General features: G+C 32.6%; 1 protein-coding gene across 1 annotated transcript; it reads right to left on the reverse strand.

Moving 5' to 3' along the window:
• Positions 1 to 118: 118 nt before the first annotated feature.
• On the reverse strand, positions 119 to 21,558 carry LOC143064126 (ankyrin repeat and MYND domain-containing protein 2-like). The gene is made up of 11 exons (XM_076236715.1): positions 21,342 to 21,558; positions 16,430 to 16,494; positions 14,807 to 14,945; positions 12,710 to 12,808; positions 12,109 to 12,183; positions 11,329 to 11,414; positions 6,868 to 7,073; positions 5,887 to 6,022; positions 5,364 to 5,492; positions 2,328 to 2,400; positions 119 to 1,430 (listed from the first exon to the last, which is right to left on the reverse strand). The coding sequence occupies exons 1-11, from the start codon at positions 21,406 to 21,408 to the stop codon at positions 1,267 to 1,269; spliced, it is 1,239 nt and encodes a 412-aa protein (XP_076092830.1). The 5' UTR covers positions 21,409 to 21,558; the 3' UTR covers positions 119 to 1,266.
• Between the last annotated feature and the right edge of the window lie 70 nt (positions 21,559 to 21,628).

The raw sequence follows: 21,628 nt of genomic DNA on the forward strand, positions 1-21,628 counted from the left end.
AAATATGGCGTCTGAAAAATTTCATACACGGGAGTTTTTTCTCCTAAACGGGAGGTTCACATGTATGTTACGAAGGGCATCTAATTCACATGACAAAGGAAAACCATGAATAAAGACAACACTTTATATATCCTTTTTATTTATATAAAAACAAAATCTTCTTGTCTGCAGGATTGCAAATTCGTAACTTCAAGGGCGAACTTGTAAACAGGGCGAGTTGTCCCGATACCAAATTCACGCATGCGTAATACAAATATCTACAGTTAAAACATCCTGTTACAAGTAAACAAATAACGTTCATGTGGATGAGATGAAATCTAATAATTTACATAAATAAAAGGGTCATATTTACGATAGTGATTGTTTTACAATCATAATTTACAAATTAAATGATTCAGATGCCTAATCATGTGTAAAAATCGGTGTCAGGAATCTAAGTTGTTTTGAAATTGTAATACACGAAATGAATGCGGCATACGGAGACTCAATGCCAATGGTCAGCCCCTTAAGTCTTCAGAAGACTTGACGTCTTCTTCCACTAAAAACTGCATTTGACCCCTATGTTCTATTTTTAGCCATGGCGGCCATCTTGGTTGGTTGGCCGGGTAACCGAACACATTTTTTAAACTAGATACCCCAATGATGATTGTGGCCAAGTTTGGTTAAATTTGGCCCAGTAGTTTCAGAGGAGAAGATTTTTGTAAAAGTTAACGACGACGGACGACGGACGCCGGACGACGCCGGACGCCGGACGCCAAGTGATGAGAAAAGCTCACTTGGCCCTTCGGGCCAGGTGAGCTAAAAATATAGTACCAGGCTTAATGCAAAATATTAGTTATAGACGTTCAACAAAAACAACACAACTTAAACGGATTCCTTCTAAGTTGCTTAAAATCAAAGCAAATACATGCACATTCAGAATGGAAGAATTCATGAATTTATGGCCATAAAGCATTCCTTTATTCAGATATTATAAAAAATTAAAACAATGATCGGATAAAATTTTACTTTACTGAAATACCCATGAAATATCACTGACTTTCTATAGTTAAACCTAAATATTGTTGATCAGTATGAGGAATTTTTTTTTATTTACTAGATATATACAATAATTAAATTATGAAATATATCCTTGATATTCTCTTATTAGCTACTGAGAGGTGCACTTCACAAAATTTAAACACATTTTGACATACATAAAGAAGTACATGAATGGTCACTTTATATGATCAACCTACAATTGCCATTGAACATTTTCTGTCTATTTTACTGTTCAGCTATCTGCTTTTCTATTTCTTCTTTTTGTTCCACTAATGTTTCAATTTCTCCTTTCCTCTTTTCAATGTCTTCTTTATGTTTCTTCAATTCTTCTTCTTTCTGTTTAAGTTCTTCTTCTTTTTTCTTCATTTCTTCAATTCTTACATATTGTTCTGGAAGATAAGAATAAGGTTACATTTATCAATATCTGATGCTAAAACAATCAAGTAATATTAATTTGAATGTAATACATTTTATACCACTTATACCTCTCAATGCAATAAAAGTGATTGAAATCATTGGTGGAAGAATAGCACGACTTATAAACACCTTGATTTTTGAGTTATGATGGGAAACACCTTATCATCTTATATAGCATTATTGTATATACCTGTATTTATACTGCTATCCTTGAGAGAAACAAGCAATTTATTTAGTAGATAAAGTAAGCTTAATGTGTGTAAATAGGTAACAAAATTCATATAATTTCCTTTAAAATTGCATTTTGATATTTTTATCAAAATATGTTCACCACTGTCCCAGGTTAGGGGAGGGTTGGGATCCCCCTTACATGTTTAAACCCACCACGTCATTCTGTATGTATGTTTCTGTTCAAAGTCAGGAGTCAGTATTTCAGAGGTTGTCGTTTGTTTATGTGTTACATGTCTGTTTTTCCTTCATTTTTTTTTGTACATAAATTAGGCCATAAGTTTTCTTGTTTGAATTGTTTTACATTGTCATTTCAGGGACTTTTGTACTGACTATGCGGTATGGGCTTTGCTCATTGTTGAATGCTGTACAGTGACCTATAGTTATTAAATCTGTTTCATTTGGTCTCTTGTGGAGAAGTGTCTCATTGGCAATCACACCACATCTTCTTTTTATATAGAACAGAATTGAAACAGCAGTTCAAATCTTCCCAAATATACAATGCCTTTATTTTGACAGATCTTTTCTACCCAAAGTCTATGGACAGACTGAGTGGAGTGGTTACTATACCTGCTCTTTCCTCGGGAAAAAATAAAAAACAAAAATAAAGCACTCAAAAAGAAAGAATGTGTGATACAAACCTGCTAAACTCTTGCAGAACTTTTTATGTGTAGACCAGTGAAGTTTTTGACATGTCTGATTACAGTAATTAACCTACAAAATAAATAGAAAGACATGAAATTAAGTACTATATATATCATGGTTCTTACAAGTTAACATATTTAAACAAAGGAATTCGAAGGATGAGTTTGTTTAAATATGTTAATGAGTAAGACACATGGTATATAAAATTTGTAATATAAATAAAATGACTGACAGCTTCAAGACCTTGAACTAATATTGGGTATTGATTCCGTTAGTTTTATCCAATGAAATGGAAGCTCGCTCAAGTCACTTTTGCGCCCCTTGTATGATCTTCTGTGTATTCCAGAATTTGCAGAAAGTAAAGAAAATGTCGGCTTTTCACGATTTTTTAGTTTTGCACCCCATGTATGATCATATGCGCAGGTAATTTCATAATGTACTCAGAAAGTAAACTGAAATGTTGGATTCCAGTGACAAGGATTAAATAATTATTGTAATGACGGTAACATTGTCTTTTTTTTGTTGGTTTTCAAGGTATTATACAAATTAATCATATTTTATAGGTTGTTCATCTCATTGAAAAATGCATATTTATACAAATAAAATAGTTTTCGTACTAACTGCTTTTCTTCTGTTATATTATTAAATCGATTATTATATTATTTATTAAAACACAATTTTAATGATAAAACACTGTATTTAAACAGTGGCGGATCCAATGAGCGTAGATAGTGTACGTCCCCCTAATTGATCGCCAAAAAAATCATGTTTTTATCACAGATTTTTGTAGCTGATATTTATTCCCTTTTCTATAGTTACCCCTCTTTTTGAATCGTAATTTAATTGAATTTGATAGTATTACATTTCATTTTTTTTTCAAAACTTAAAGAAGAAATATTTAGTAATTTTTCAAAAATTAAGGGAACTCTTAACAATCCTATATAGTTTGAAAAGGGTTTCTTAAGATGTGGTACACATGATTTATTTTTTTTTGTTATAAAATAAAAACAAATGCAGATCTTGACCTTTTAGTACATTGTTTAGTTTCCTAAATATTTCAGAGGCGGATGGATACCTTTCAAGAAAAAGGGTGGAGCTTCAGCCATGGAATAACATGAAAATGAATATGTTGTACCATAGCTAAGCTCTGCCTTCTTTCCTTTGGATTCTGGTTGAGTTGCATATTTAATTAGCAAAGTATGGTACAGCATCAACTTGCATATAATATACCATGGTTTCCCCTCACCACACTTTTTGAGCAAATTATTTCATTAAAACATCAAAGGAAAAATCCAATTTATGTTACAACATATATTGATAAGCTGTAGAGCTTAAATTTAAGTAGACCAATTTTGAACACAACTATATTTTATCAGGTATTTTATTGGAATATGATCTGATTTATACCTATCTTCTAAATAAACAACATTAATTGAATGATAAACGCAGGGGTCAAAATTAACTTATGAAGGCCAGTAGCCACCTGGGCTACTAGACTTGAAAATCAGTTAGCCCAGACAAAAAGTCAGTAGCCCACATAATTTTACTATCATTGGTGAAGCCCGCGAAGCGGGGTGAACTTCCTAGGGGAGTTTGGGGGCATGCCCCGCCCCCCCCAAGAAAATTTTGAAATTTTATACTCAAAATCCTGCATTCTGAGCATACCTGGAGGTGATTTAGATGCCTGGGAAAAAGTTATTTTTTTCTGATCTTTGTTGTCGACTTCATTCAAATTTCATTAAAAAAAAAATCATTTGCAAAATTGAAATCTTCATGCCCTGTGTACAAGATTTTTTAACATATCTTTTAAAGACAACTAAAGAATTCACTGTTCTGGAATACGTGTAGATGATAGATGAAATATTTCATTTTATTTCTATAATAATCTTATTTATTAAATATCTTGGTCGATTCAATTTGCGTTTTAAAACTACGTACATTTGTAAACAACGTATTCCAAAAGCGTTGTCATAAACTTGATATCTTCTCTGATTTTCTTTTTTTTTTGTAAACTGTTCAGTTAGTAAGGACCATAAATTATTTTTAACTATAAATGTTATTTATTGTGGTCGACAATTCTCTACTTTCGTTTTTTGATCTTCATTCTCTGTACACACGTAGGCTTTGAAAATGTAACTACAAAAGGTACTGTTTTCCAGATTCTTTACAGCATTATATATATCATGCTTTCTTTTATTTCACTGATATTACTTGACATGCTATTGTCATCTTCCCTGACTTTCTTTGCTTTCTTGAAGCCAAAACCGTTATTGCTTCATATTGTTAATGACCATCGGAACAACTCTCTTGTTATCCTTGCAAGTATACGATACATTCCGACTTTAAATAGAGGACCAATCAGTGACCTGAACTAACGTGAACTATATTTAGTCACAGGTAAACACTGATTTGACATCCTTGTTTATCGCGACCGCGACTTTGATGCAATACATTTTAAAAAGATTTTTCTTTTTGAATTTAAATTTTTGTCCGTGAAGTTGCCAGTACTTGGAGTCACGGTAAATGGTGAATTTCAGTTAGTCAAGAACTTGTTTTCAATTCGCCACCTGGGCTACCATAACTGAGTAAAAAGATCGCCCAGGTCAATTTCTGGTCGCCATTGGCGACTGGGCGACCGTTAATTTTTTTCCGAGATTTAACGTATTTAAGACTCAAGTCGTTGAAGAATTGCAAGGAAACAAGAAATATTGACAGTTGTAAGTATAAACCTTTTTCCCAAATCAGCTTTATTCAACAACGTTATCAAGCACATCAGACTGACATTTGTCAAGACAAATTGTTATAGACATATTGTCTTTGTGTTCATATGAGGATTAAACTAATACATAAGATCTGTTTAGCTAGAAAAAAACAAGAAGTATATTTTTACAAAAAAAAATCCATTATAAGATTGCTTTTTTTTTATGAGTTTGCTATGATTTTACATTATGTCTATACATTACAATGATTTATCACATAAAAATGAAATTGCCTCAGTAACTAAGTTTCAAGCACTAATCTTTATACATTACCATTTTACATGCAGAACATTTTTTCTCAGCTTTGATTTCACCACATGTTGAACATGTTTTATCATCATTGAAGAATCTCTGTCCATTAATTACTTGAGACAGGACATTTAATGCTGTTGGGTCATCTCCCTACAAAACATGTAAAAAACCTTATACAGCATGTGGCACATACCATTAACCCATGTTTTAAGACTACATGATATAAGTATATTTTTAAACATCCCCTTGGAAGTTTTTTTTTAGCAATGTTATACATATTAAAACCAACTGGTAGTAAGTCATGGCACATACATTCATTTCCTTTCTATTTGAACCAAAATTACTAACATGTCAAATGTTTATGTTTGAATTAGATATGTCAGTGTTTGAGCTTCAATTTGTCAGGAAACATAATATGAAGCTATAAAGCAATATCTTTTCTGCTAGGATCAGTATCTAACTAAATGCAGGCCAAAACGACTTTCTTTAATGCATCAAATTTTATTATGCAGTTACATGTTCTTACATAACATAATTTACTTACAATTTTTACAGGTGCTAAACTACGAACACACTGATGAAACAATGGGCAATCAGAATAAAGAAATTGCTTTATAGATTCTCTAATCAAATTCTCTTGCATTACAGAAAATCCATCAGACTGTCTTCCTTTAATCAACCTTTAAAAAAAATAACCAGAAGTGTAGGTTCTTATGCAAACAGAGTTCATCAACTGCAATACATGTATTTCAAAAAGACACACACTGTTTATGTTCAGTTATCTTCATTTCAAATACATGATAAATGCCATTTTAAATTCCAACAAAACAAGTATTTAGAACTGTCTTAAACTCTTTAGGGCTGTTCCAGAAACGTTTTTGTATTTGAAATACCTAAATGCAAATGGAGTGGTGTTCTAAATTTATTTTCATATCTGTAGGTCGTGGCGTCCCGGGAGGAGGGGAGGGGGGATATTATTTTCTGGAACAGCCCTTATTCTCAAAGATATAAATGTGGTCAGATATATATGTTTGTTAGTTTGTGTAAAACCAATGTTTATTGTCTTGGTATCAACCCTTTAATTTTGGATTTTAAACCAATACAAAATCTTATCTTATCTTATCTTATCAAAAAGATCCATAGGATATAAAATATGATGGCAATTTCTATTGTCTACAATGTTCACAATGTTGTCTTAATGATTTCTATACCATGTATAAGTACAATTATTCACCTTTGCATCTACAAAATTTACAATTATCATTTATTTACATTGGAGTTATCACAATTCCTTAAAGGTTGTTTTCACTTTTTCCTTAAATATTCTAAGCTTAAACAGGACACACAAAAATTAATATACAAACAATTGCATCAAGTTCACCAATTAGAGAATGAAATAAGTGTTCTTGTTCCTGGCTTATCAGGGGATAAACTAAGAATTCTTGTACCTGCCTAACACAATACCATATTAATGCATAAAATGGTTTGCAAGATTGGAATCACATTTTATAATATACCAACTTACTGTTTAGTCCATTCATCAAGACTTCCTTTTTCTTTGTATACTTTGCCAGCTTCTGCTACGACAAATGAAAAGTAGTGTGTTTTCATTGCCATCACATGATTTGTGTCTCTTGATTTCATACACTTTTCACATAATGACTCCAGCGTACGAACAACCTTCTTGGAATTCTCTAAAAGTCCGGAGTTCTCTTGAAGGTAAAGTGCTAGCTTAAATTAGAAATTTTTCAGAAATTTAAAAATTGTTATTAAATTTGATTTTAACATTCATCATCATGTTTAAAGAGAAGTTTTATTAAGAAAACATGGCTATGCTGTCAGTTATATGAAAAAAACAAAAAAACTTTTAGTTGTTTTTTTTCCATTGATATGCATGTTAAAATCTTTCCACTGCAAAAACAAATCATCCCAGTTATCAATGCTTATTGGATCAAGCCAGTCATGCAAAATGATACAAATACCTCAAATAAAGAAATTTTCTAAATGTGGGCATATTTATTGGAAGCTCACTTGTTGTGTGCTGCAGCTTGGCTTTTTTCTTGTAATTTTTTCTATTCCATCTGAATACATAGTGTTGTAAACTTTAGTTACATGATTTTTTTGTTTGTTTTAATTATAAATAATCAATAAATTGCATTGCATTGCTATTCTGAGTTTTGATTTTTATGGTAATTTTGTAACTAGAAGTTTATTCAGGTACATTGTTTATAAAAACTTTAAAGCAGTGTTTTTGGTTATCTATACTTTATTAAGGGGGTAGGATTAAGGTATTTTGTCATGTGTTTTTGGTTATCTATAATTTAATTTTGGATGTAATGCGTCTTTTGATTGGCTGACGTTATTTTGTTTTGACCCCATAGAATTATAAGAAATGACTGTAATATTTTTTCTGTCTATTCGAAATAACATAAACTAGAGGGTCCAAGGACCCTGTGTCGCTCACCTGATATTTTTATTTACAATTGATGCATGATAAATGCAACTGTTGTACTGTCGTTTAGTTTCAGAGATATAATACTAAAAAGTGCATTTGAAACCTGTTTTATTTCAGCCATGTGGGCAGGCAGGGTCATCATACACAGTGGTCCCTGGATATCCTAGTGGTGATTTAAACCAAGTTTGTTTAAATTTGACAGTTGTTTCAAGGGAGAATTTTGTAAAATTTATCTAACGAGAAATGCAAAGTAATGAGAAAGTTGTGAAGTTGTTTTGTTGTTGCGCAACCCCCTGCTCCCCCTTTGCCAAAAAAAACCAAAAAGGTAATAAAAAATTATCATATAAGAGCAATCTATCCTATTAATGATTTCTGCAAAATTCAGTTGATTGTGCAAGGGTTGTATAGCCAGCTGAGGTCGTTAAAAACTCTCTTTTGTTGTTGCAGATAGATCTTGACCTGATAAACAATTTTACCACATGTCAGATTTGCTCTAAATGCTTTGGTTTTTGAGTGATAAGCCAAAAACTGCATTTTACCCCTATGTTCTATTTTTAGCCATGGCGGCCATCTTGGTTGATTGGGTGGGTCATTGGACACAATTTTTAAACTAGATACCCGAATGATGATTGTGGCCAAGTTTGGTTTAATTTGGCCCATTAGTTTCAGAGGAGAAGATTTTTGTAAAAGATAACTAAGATTTACGAAAAATGGTTAAAAATTGACTATAAAGGGCAATAACTCCTAAAGGGGTCAACAGACCATTTTGGTCATGTTGACTTATTTGTAGATCTTACTTTGCTGAACATTTTTGCTGTTTACAATTTATCTCTTTCTATAATAATATTCAAGATAATAACCAAAAACATAAAAATTTCCTTAAAATTACCAATTCAGGGGCAGCAACCTATCAACGGGTTGTCCGATTCATCTTACAATTTCAGGGCAGATAGATCTTGACCTGATAAACAATTTTACCCCCATGAGATTTGCTCTAAATGCTTTGGTTATTGAGTGATAAGCCAAAAACTGCATTTTACCCCTATGTTCTATTTTTAGCCATGGCAGCCATCTTGGTTAGTTGGCCAGGTCACCAGACACAATTTTTAAACTAGATACCCGAATGATGATTGTGGCCAAGTTTGGTTTAATTTGGTCCAGTGGTTTCAGAGGAGAAGATTTTTGTAAAAGATAACTAAGATTTACGAAAAAAGGTTAAAAATTGACTATAAAGGGCAATAACTCCTAAAGGGGTCAACAGACCATTTTGTTCATGTTGACTTATTTGTAGATCTTACTTTGCTGAACATTTTTGGTGTTACAGTTTATCTCTATCTATAATAATATTCAAGATAATAACCAAAAACAGCAAAATTTCCTTAAAATTACCAATTCAGGGGCAGCAACCTATCAACGGGTTGTCCGATTCATCTCAAAATTTCAGGGCAGATAGATCTTAACCTGATGAACAATTTTACCCCATGTCAGATTTGCTCTAAATGCTTCGGTTTTTGAGTTATAAGCCAAAAACTGCATTTTACCCCATTGTTCTATTTTTAGCCATGGCGGCCATCTTGGTTGGTTGGGCGGGTCATGGGACACAATTTTTAAACTAGATACCCCAATGATGATTGTGGCCAAGTTTGGTAAAAATTGGCCCAGTAGTTTCAGAGGAGAAGATTTTTGTAAAAGCTAACGACGGACGCCGGACGCCGGACGCCAAGTGATGAGAAAAGCTCACTTGGCCCTTTGGGCCAGGTGAGCTAAAAATGGTTAAAAATTGACTATAAAGGGCAATAACTCCTAAAGTGGTCAACTGACCATTTTGGTCATGTTGACTTATTTGTAGATCTTACTTTGCTGAACATAATTGCTGTTTACAGTTTATCTCTATCTATAATAATATTCAAGATAATAACCAAACACAGCAAAATTTCCTTAAAATTATCAATTCAGGGGCAGCAACCCAACAACGGGTTGTTCGATTCATCTGAAAATTTCAGGGCAGATAGATCTTGACCTGATTAACAATTTTACCCATGTCAGATTTGCTCTAAATGCTTTGGTTTTTGAGTTATAAGCCAAAAACTGCATTTTACCCCTATGTTCTATTTGTAGCAATGGCGACCATCTTGGTTGGTTGGCCGGGTCACGCCACACATTTTTTAAACTAGATACCCCAATGATGATTGTAGCCAAGTTTGGATTAATTTGTCCCAGTAGTTTCAGAGGAGAAGTTTTTTGTAAAAGATAACTAAGATTTACGAAAAATGGTTAAAAATGGACTAAAAAGGGCAATAACTCCTAAAGGGGTCAACTGACCATTTCGGTCACGTTAACTTATTTGTAAATCTTACTTTGCTGAACATTATTGCTGTTTACAGTTTATCTCTATCTATAATAATATTCAAGATAATAACCAAAAACAGCAAAATTTCCTTAAAATTATCAATTCAGGGGCAGCAACCCAACAACGGGTTGTCTGATTCATCTGCAAATTTCAGGGCAGATAGATCTTGACCTGATGAACAATTTTACCCCCATGTCAGATTTGCTCTAAATGCTTTGGTTTTTGAGTTATAACCCAAAAACTGCATTTTACACCTATGTTCTATTTTTAGCCATGGCGGCCATCTTGGTTGGTTGGCCGGGTCACGCCACACATTTTTTAAACTAGATACCCCAATGATGATTGTGGCCAAGTTTGGTTTAATTTGGCCCAGTAGTTTCAGAGGAGAAGATTTTTGTAAAAGTTAACGACGACGGACGCAAAGTGATGGGAAAAGCTCACTTAGCCCTTCGGGCCAGGTGAGCTAAAAATGTGGTGCCCGCTACACGCGTTATTCAGTGTGCACCACATTTTTTATGTTATTTCTTCATAGACAGAAACAAGAATGTGTCCTCAGTACACGAATGCCCCACTCGCACTATCATTTTCCATGTTCAGTGGACCGTGAAAATGGGGTAAAAACTCTAATTTGGCATTAAAATTAGAAAGATCATATCATAGGGAACATGTGTACTAAGTTTGAAGTCGATTGGACTTCAACTTCATCAAAAACTACCTTGACCAAAAACTTTAACCTGGAGCGGGACAGACGGACGAACGGACAGACAGACAGACGGACGGACGAACGGACGGACGAACGGACGCACAGACCAGAAAACATAATGCCCCTCTACTATCGTAGGTGGGGCATAAAAATATTACAGTCATTTCTTAATTAAAATCGGCATTAAGGTATTTTGTCATGTGTTTTTATTTTTTACATCTTATACATTTGCTTTTATGTTATTCTGTTGTTTGGAACTGTTAGTGGTTTTCTGATCTGTTTTAATAGTTAACCAAATAGAATATAAATAAGAGCTATTGTGAACACTGTGTGTACAACTTATAAGACAGTAGACATCAAAATTCAGACATTTTAATTTGCATGTACAGTAGTATTCACGATTTACCAAAACATATATTTTAAAAACTAAATCAAAGAATTTATAGTCACTCATTCTAACAATCCAAAAATAGCCTACTTTGACTGGATGCAGATTTGCAAAGTTGATCATTTTCACAAGAGGTGCGACAAGTTCTTGTGGTAGTCTTGGTTCTGTGTCAACTCCTGAAAAATATTTACAAAAGTCATCAATAGATATACATATATTTACCTACAACAAAAGTTCCTTAACAGCAATTTCAATTAAAGAGTAATTATTTTGTTCATGTGCAATTATGTATATGTTCCAGACCATATGAGTATTTGGACCATACGCGTATGACCATATGCATATACTCATATGGTTCGTATACGCGTATGGTCGGACCATATGAGTATATACTCGTTTGTTTATTATCGGGCCTGACCATATGAGTATATGGACCATATAGGTATTTTTTCAAATATGCATTAGAACTGTTTCAATGATAAAATGAACTTTATAACTCAAAGGCTACATAAGCATTAAATAGTGATGCCATAGTTAGATTTTATCGCTTCTTGCATTCTTGTATTTATGCGTAGGGTGAAATTTATTTCCACACGGTAAAAATAGATTAACGCGACAACTGTAATCAGATAAGGGTAAATAAAGCAAACGATAGCGAATCAAAGAGTTAAAAGAACTCATGGTTTTGCATATAATTGGGTTTTCCTTTAAATCAATTGTGTTTTTGAACCCTGCAAAGTGCAATTGCATTGGGTTTTTAATTATTAGTATTGCGTGATTACGCAAATACACAGCTTATCTGGAGCTCTGCCAATACTGCATAGTCAGCTATAAAATGACCCGAAATATCAATTTAATTATCAAGCCTACCTTGTATCTTGATATATGGTGTCAAATCATCTTTAGAAAAGTAATTGTTGATGACAGAAACACATTCATGTTGACCTAAAATATAACAGTCATTCATTGCTGTTGATTTATTTCTTATATGATTGATAAATTAATTAATTGTTTTGCTGCTTTACATCCAGTGGAAAACATTTTATAACAAATATTACAGATAAATCACGAATATGACCTACTGAATTAAGACAATTTACCACATTTGTAATAACATAAACAACACGACGGGTGCCACATGTGGAGCAGGATCTGCTTACCCTTCTGGAGCACCTGAGATCACCCCCAGTTTTTGGTTGGGTTCATATAGCATAGTTTTCTATGTTGTGTTTTCTGTACTATCATTTGTCTGTTTGTCTTTTTATTTTAAGCCATCGTGTTGTCAGTTTATTTTCAATCTATGAGTTTTACTGTCCCTCTGGTATCTTTCGTCCCTCTTTTATATCAATTATTTTAAATATTTTCTTTCAAAAAGTATAATTTTGACTGCTCTAATCTTATCATAAACCATTTTAAATGTTTTCTCTAATGAGCACTTGTTAAATTTTTTTTGACTTGCACACATACATACCTACAAAAGCTGCCATCTGAGTGGCTGTCCTACCAACTGAATTTGTATAATCTGTCCTAGCACCAGCCTCTAATAACAACCTTGTTGTCTCAGCATTCCCTAAACAGAAAAAAAAGACATCGATAAAAGTGTACCAAGAAAAATACAAGACTAAACTTATGAAAACAATATACAAACACAATTTTAGGGTATTTTAAAGTGAATTGTATCATCAAATATTTTATGAGTTATTTTTGAGAGAGAAAAACAGTACTGAACAGATCTCATCTGGAAAGCTCATCTCAATAAGTGAGTAAGAAACGTGAGAGATATTTCTTTCCTTCTTTAAATGATTACATATTTGAGAATAGTGGTTTACGAATATCATGAATATTGTCTGCACTCATGAATGTTACATGTTGTTTCATAATAACTGGTTTGTCCATAATGGCCATCATACAGATCTATACTATTAAACGAGAAGACCTCATTTTGTGTGTCGCTTCTCTTCCTTCCACAATAAATTAATCATCATGCCTCTGTGTACTTTAGGTAACATGCATAATCGCATTTGTCATCCATTCTTATGATTATTCAGATTGAGTTATTTTGGGAGAAAAACGACAAAATAGGTGTCCAGATATTGTTTCCGTTATTAGACTGACTTTTAGTCATAGATAAGACTTCCGGTTTTAAACATGCACAAGAACAACCAATCGTATGATAGATTACAAAAATGAAAAATAAATAAGCCAATCAGAGCGGTCTCCATATGATGGTTTTTAGATCGCAAGAACTACAACTATTATACCTCCTTAGAGACAATTATGTTTTCGCGTTTATTCACCTGTATACTACGATTATACTACTATAATATACAGAGACTCTCTGTATTCTGTCTACTTTTTTCTGAAATATTTACTATCTTAGGATATCTAAGGGGTCATACCAGTTGAATATATATTGAAATAAGTAAAACATGTGGAAACAAGAATGATCAAGAATGTGTTCATAGTATACAGATGCCACATCGGCATTATCATTTACTACGTTTAGTGGACCGTGAAATGGGGTAAAATCTCTAATTAGAATTAGAAAGATCATATCATAGGGAACATATTTACTAAGTTTCGAGTTGGTTGGACTTCAACTTCATCAAAAAACTACCTCGACAAAAACTTTAACCTGAAGCGGGACAGACTGATGGACAAACGAACGAACAGACGAACAGAATAGAAAACATCATTACCATAAATGGGGCATAAAAAATTATTGTTGAAAGTGAAAGTAGTGATTTGGCCAAAATGAAAGTAGGTTAGAGATTAGAGGGAGGCAGGAATTATTTGGGACGTTGTGATCGGGTGATTAAGCTGGGGATTACGGGAATGATCTTTACAGGATGCGGGAATATTTGTTTTTTATTTCGGGATGTCAGGATATGAATTTCGTTAAAATATGCACCTCAGGATTTCATGTTTTTAAGCCCAGGATTTCGGGATCAGGGCCCCTCAGACCCCCCCCCTTTTGAGCCTTAGTCATTTATAAGAGATTTAAATCCTACCATTGGCATGTTAATAGGGCTCTCAAAAGGAAAAACAGGAAAAGCACTGATGGATTGTCCTAGAAGCACATTTTAGTAGAATAATAATGGTCTATAAGCAGTTTCATTTACCGGTATTTCATGTTTGAAGCGGTGCAAATTTGTAATTTAATTTGACTTTTACCAAAAAATGCATTGTAGCAAAGGGTAAGAATAATTGTGGTATAAGGCCAGAAACACGAAAAATAATTGAATTTAACAGAAAGGAAACACATAACAGACTTTGGAAAAAAGGGAGAGGGCTTTTGATACCTTATATGAAATTCTCCAGTCATAATATCTTTTACAAAAATTCATCCTACAACATTTTACAAGTTGTATATGCCAATGATTTCGCGGGTGTGTTCTAGTTGTTTGTAATTATAAAACATGTATGTAATTTTTCACTGATGCTATTGTATTTGTATATGTAAATTCTATAAGTTGTATTGCTTTGGAATAAAAGACTATTATGATAATCATAAGATGCCAAATTGGCTGTAATAGGAATGGTTTGAGTTCTAATTAAATCTCCATACCTGATAATGCAGCAAACATAAGTGCTGTATAACCATTATCATGAAATCTTGAATTTACATCTGCACCATTGGCTAGCAACAGCTGACATATATCAGTCTTTCCTCTGAAAGCTGCATGCTGAAGAGGTGTGGTACCAGTCTAAGTAAAAAATATTCATGAGAAAATTATGATTAATTTATAACATAGCTATAACATTTTCTTAAGTCCACTGTGTAAACTGCTTTTTATTCTAAGGAAACACATACATCTGTTAAACCTAATTGAACATTTTCAGTGGCAGATTCTGTATGGGGGGTCCCTCTTTTGATTGGAAAATGTTATTTTCTAGCGTAAAATCATCTGTAATATATGTTTAACAGGAATAAGGCAGGTTTAAAAATCAGATAAGTCCCTAATTTTATCAGCTTAGTTTCTAAAGATCCTGTAAAGATAATTTCACTGACCCAGACAGACACAATGTACACTACCATAACAGATTATGCATTTATAGAATGGAACCTGCTAAAACTAAAACCTTTGCTTGCAAGACTTTTTTGATTTCCATTGTAGATAGATGTCTTGTTTAAAAAATGTTAATCTATTGAAGAATATTCACTATATGTGTCCCAATAACAGTTCTTTAAAGACATATTTAACTGTTTTACTAACAAAATAAAATGCTTCGCTGAGCACAGCCTGATACAACCGCAGAGGTTGAACCCTGAACAGTTGGGGCTAAGTTGGACACAATATTCAAGCTTGAATTGATACTGTCTGCATTTGGATTGTGATAAAAAAAATTGACAAAATATAGGTTTTTTACACAAAACGAATGTCAGGATTAATGTGCAATTAAAGATTTCTTCTTGAAACTCTTCAAAAATTTGAAATTTAAAAAATTTTGAAACAAATATTTGAACCCCTTCAAAAAATTGGAAACCCCCAAAATGTTTTGCAATCCCCCATTGAAGTAATTACCCCCACACTCAATCCCAGCCTTTCCTTTGTAGTACAATTTCAGAGAGATCCATACACTTAAACATAAGTTAGTGTCTGGAAACTAGAAAAATGCTCGTTTTTGGCCCTTTTTTGGACCCTAATTCCTGCATTAATGGGGCAATTACCCCCAAACTCATTGCGAGCCTTGCTTTTGTGATATGGAACCTTGTGGTACAATGTCAGAGAGTTCCATACACTAACACACAAGTTATTGTCCAGAAACTACAAAAATGCTTGTTTTTGGCCCCTTTTTGGCCCTTAATTCCCAAACTTTTAGCACCAAAACCCCCAAAATGAATCCAAACCTTTAACTTATGGTATTAAACAATGTGATACAATTTCAGAGCAATTGAGAAACTTATACACAAGTTATTATCCTGAAAGTAGAAAAATAATTCCTAATTGCTTGGGACCATCATCCCCAAAATCAATCCAAACCTTCCTTTCGTAGTATTGAACCTTCTTATTAAATTTCATAAAGAACCATTTACTTAAACTAAAGTTATTGTCCGGAAACCAAATGTGTTTTCGGACAACGCAGACAACGACATCATACCATTATACGATCCAACTTTTTTTTTGCGGTCATATTATAACTTATAAGAAGCATATATTTAGAAAATCATGTTACACATTTTACTTACATCATCTGTAAAGTCTATCTTAATTGTAGGTTCTTTCAATAAAGTCTGGACTTCCTCAAGTTTTCCTGAAATACATAAACATAAAAGCTCATCATTCCAATTTGGAATTAAAGTCAGATACACCAAACTAGCTGCTTTGAAAATTCTTTACTGAATAGTTTAATTTTCACCCATCATTCACACTACTTTCGTATTTATCTTTCATACAAAACTGTACATTTTTTTAGTATATGGTAACATATATAAATACACTGTGATGTTTCTATTGTAAAGACACACTCTCATAGTATATTGAAATGTGAACAGGAAAAGTGCACAAATTAGTGTATGATTTTAATTCTATCATCAAAATTCTAACTTGATGTTTGTAAATCTTTTATCTTTATAAGTGGCCAGATGCAGCCAGAGATGCTTTTCTTAACATTGAATATACTACCCATCAATGTCACTGATTTGATTAAATGGGGTATAAGTATGATTTGTTGTTATCTATATATATATTTCTATATGAAACTATATCAAATAATCTAATATACAAAATTTTCTTTACGAAACTACAGTTTTATTCAAGCTGTCTCAGTATGGTCAGTATGGAAGACAAAGTTTGCATTATATTGATAGCGACTAGTACATGTCTAAGACTAAATATAACTATGAACAGCAGTATCTTTATTGAGTATTAGAATGTGTCAACATGATCAAAGGGTTTCAGTCATATAACTTTTGAGTAAAATTATTGTAGTAAGACTCAGAAATCAACAAATTAAAATCATGAAAATACTGGATTTGCCTTTTGGTGTTCTGAGTACTCTGATGAGTATTGACTAAGTTTCATGATTAAAAAGCCTAGTTTAAAATAAAATTTCAATCAATTTATCATTCAGAAATATTTCTGAAACTTGGCTCTAATATACATGATATATATATAATAAATATATGCAAGTACAATGTAAATGAAGTATATGTATAATTCAGTATAATTGCAATTACTTTGTATCTTTGTAATTTCCTATTTAATAATTTTGATTTTTTTCAGCTCTTCTTTTTACAAAAAAAACCATTTAACTGTTTAAGTACAATGTATGTTAATGGACGGTAATTGAAAAATAAATTTATGCAAATTTTCTTATATCAAGTGTCATGATATAAAAATATAGGTGAACTGAAGGGCAAAAAACATGTCAATACAAGAAAAAGAACGGGAAACAACAGTTGATATCAGGAAAATCAAAAATTTTATATCAATGGAAAAAGTCAATACAAATTACTTTGACAAGCAAACTAGCAAAATCATGATAATGTATACTGTTCACCTGTTCACAGGTTTCTTGTGTAAATGTCAGCCATTATTACAGTCAGGGGAATTAGTTAGTTATTTATCACTTTTGTTGACAAACTGTTATAACTATATAAGTATGTGAGAAATTTTCAGTCACACTCAAAGCAAACATAAAATGCTTGACAAATTATTAGTTTATCATCATGTAAATGTATATATCTAAAATGATTTACAATATGACTTTAGCCAACTGATGAGTTAAATAATAAAAAAAATTATAATTGTTTGTGCAGTATTTTGCAGCTTTAATATTAATATCTTACAATTTTTAGTGTACAAGAAGTCTTATTGTGCTGTGAAACAATTGCTTATATGTTTGGGGTCTGCTATCAAATATCCTTATTTTTTTTATTGTTGATGTTTTAACATTTCTAACATGTCTGAATATGTTGGGTTTTTTGGTGATACATGTATTGCCTTGTCTTTAATCATTATGTGCGTTTTAGTTTTTGATGACCATGATGACTATATGTGATGAAAGGCTTTATGAAACAACCAAGTCCTAATACATAATAGGTTTCTGACACAGAAGAACTTGAACTGGTTATGTGATTGTGCAATACACTATGCTGTTGTGAATTAAACACACCACCCCACCACCCCTTTTTTTTTTTGGGGGGGGAACGAATATTTGAAGGAAATTTTCTTTCTAATATCTGAAATCTTGAGAACAAATTGTCCCTGCTCCCCCTTTTTTTTACCCTCCCCAGTTTTCTTTCACTAAAGATATGGACCTGGTCATATAAATCTCAATTCAAATTTCCAATGGAGTTTGCAACCATAATAACCTATTTAAATACATCATAAAAGTTCTTAAACGGTTTGAGCCATAACCCTCATAGCCAATTTTTACCATCCCTTCGAGAAATTTTATAATTTATACATTTGTAAAGCCTAAAGGTCATGTCAATATATATAAACAATTCACCAAAGTTTCTTGCAAATTGATGAAAGTTTTTTTTTGCTCCCCATGTTTTTAACGCCCCCCCCCCCCCTCCTCCCTTTTTTAGTAATGATTAAAACTCAAAAACTCAGAAACATAAAATCTAAAATTTATAAAATAAACAAAAGGGAGCACACGTCAATAGATTTAAACAATTTACCAAAGTTTCAAGCAAATTAGTTAAAGCGATTTTGAGTTAATGTCTGACATGTCGATGACGGACATACAGACAAAGGTATACCATAATACGGCCCTGACAAACCTTCAACAATATCATGACAAGAAATGTTCTTTTTGTCAATGTTGACTTTGAGCAGGAATCATTTCTGTGTCATCAACAGATTCATGAAATTCATGAAATTCATCATAGAACTTTCTGATATTCAATGGAAGTGATATATATATAACAGTGTTCTCCCCAGGCCGTTTTAGCACAGCGCTTTTCAGCGCTATTGCAATTCCCCACTGTCCTATTGCACTGACCGCAGCGCTATCCCACGCAAACGCGTCGCTATATTTTTTTTCGTATTTTTCTAATTTTTTTTCAAATTTCCCGCTTATTTTTCACTTCGGATCACGTGATCGACTGGTTTACGATTTTTGAAAGAATTATTTCCGTTGTATTGAAGTAACTCCGCGGGACCAGTCTAATAAATTTTACAAAATGGCGTTTTATGAAAGATCAAAATAAACAAAGATTTCAACATTGACATCTATTTTTTTAATTTAAAGAATATATAGAGGCATATATGAATGAAATGAGATGAAATGAATTGACCACATTTCCCGACGTCACTCACAAACTTGTTTTACGAACTTTGAACAAACGAGGATTTTAAAAACGATCAAACACAGGGGTCTGTTACAAATTATTTGCCGGGTTTACTATCCATACGAACCCCGAAAATGAGCAAGTCTTTTAAGTATTCATTATCCCCTATTCGAACTTATAATTGTTTAGTCAGAAATTCTACCATTTGATAGCATATGATTAGAAAAACAAACCCAAGCTGATACGACTTGAGAAATTTTACTGTCTCGATGTCCAGCTTGGATGAGGCCATTTAAATATTATAAAACGTTAAGGTCATAAAAATGAGAAATCTTTATGCAAAAAAATGTTAATTCCTGTCAAACGTCGTAAGGTTAACAGTACACTGCTACAGTTGGTTACAAAACCAGACACTGAAACAGAAGCTGACAATGACTTTATTGTTGGTCCTTACATGTTCTGCAACATTACCTGATACTGATAGTGCTAAGAAATCTTCACACAGGCATGTCTGGTGTAGACCCATCATGGAAAAAGACTTCTCCTCCAGTTTTATACATAGATAGTATGAGGATTTAATATATGAATTTACAATGGAGAAAAAAATACTCTTCTTCTATATCCAGACAATAACATTAACAAACAAAGCATCATTAAGGGATACACTGTAAATTCCATGAGCATGACAAGGACATCATAACAAGAGGAAACAGCATGATACATGTATAATAAAAACACATAACAAAGCAATTACAAACAAACCGCGCGCCGCGATAAAGTTACTGAGCATTGTCGAAAATTACGCGATTAGCACAGCGCTATCCAAAAATCCTGGGGAGAACACTGTATAATACAGTCTGTTCCAAAATCTTTTGAAAATACTAGTTAAAAAACCAATATTAAGACATTTTTCTTACTAATTGGAAGACAATTTTACTTGTCTGGTATATGATTCTTATTTCTTTTTATTCATAGAGGTCTACTATTTCCATTTCAATGATTTTTTTAGTTCATGAATAACATAGTGTTTATTTCCTATTTACTGATTTCAACTGATATTAATCAAACCTGTAAGTCAAATGGAAACATTGAAATTGTCTTAACGATGTATAATGTAAGAAAGTCCATGTTTATTCTGCATTCTAATAACAAAATGCCTTTTACTAAATTATACTCCTTTTTTAAAATCATACACAAAGCAAATTTCTGTTGATACAAGTAATGCATGTAATGCATATATATGTAAATTATATGTAAAAACCATATGAAATAGAGTGACCCAATCAAAATAAGACCTTATTATCAATGTCCATCATTACTTGACATCACAAAGGTTCCTGTAAAATTCTGACGACAAAGTTGTAAATGTTTGACGCCACTAAGGAAAAATTATGATTGTTGTACAACATGTACAATGTCAATAGTCCAAGTGCTATAGATTTGCGGGTCAATTGAAGCAGATTTCCAAATACATGTAGTGATAAGTTTTTTTTAGACAAAACTATGCCTATGGTACAACTGATACTGACTACTGTAGGCTTCGGTAGCACATACCTGTGATCGTCTCATATCAATATCCGAATATGTTGTTAACCTGATCAAGTTTTGTTTCGTCAGTCGTGTATTTTCTAATTATCTTTATTTTGCCTTCTTCTTGACTTCCAAATACTGTCCACATTCAACATCATGACATGACAATGATGATAAAATTTCTGGCTATATTTTGCTTTCTGTTAGGCAGCAACAAGTGTTCTGCCTCTTAAGAATGAACCATTCGATTTGTTGCAGTGTAGAATAAATAATAGTTCATTTTACATATTATACAAAAATATTTCACATTTAAATATAATTAATTTACCTCCGACAATGGCATCAATAAACTTTTTCTCAGCTTCACTCGGCATTTTCTTTTCATCAGCTGCCATGATTAATAATCTCTAATACCTTTTCTTGTTTTAGTATATAACTAGAGATAAGATATAGCTTTACTTTAACATGATGAATGCATTGGATGAAATATGTTTTCACTTGAATTATCTTTCTAGATTTTATATTTGAATTCTTTTAGTGAAGATTTTGTTTCCTAGATAATTATGAAGTTCATTTTATAATAGGGGTGGTTTTTTTTAGAAATTTTTAAACATA

The sequence above is a fragment of the Mytilus galloprovincialis genome, chromosome 2 (assembly GCF_965363235.1).
Source record: "Mytilus galloprovincialis chromosome 2, xbMytGall1.hap1.1, whole genome shotgun sequence".
NCBI classification, from domain to species: Eukaryota; Metazoa; Mollusca; class Bivalvia; order Mytilida; family Mytilidae; genus Mytilus; species Mytilus galloprovincialis.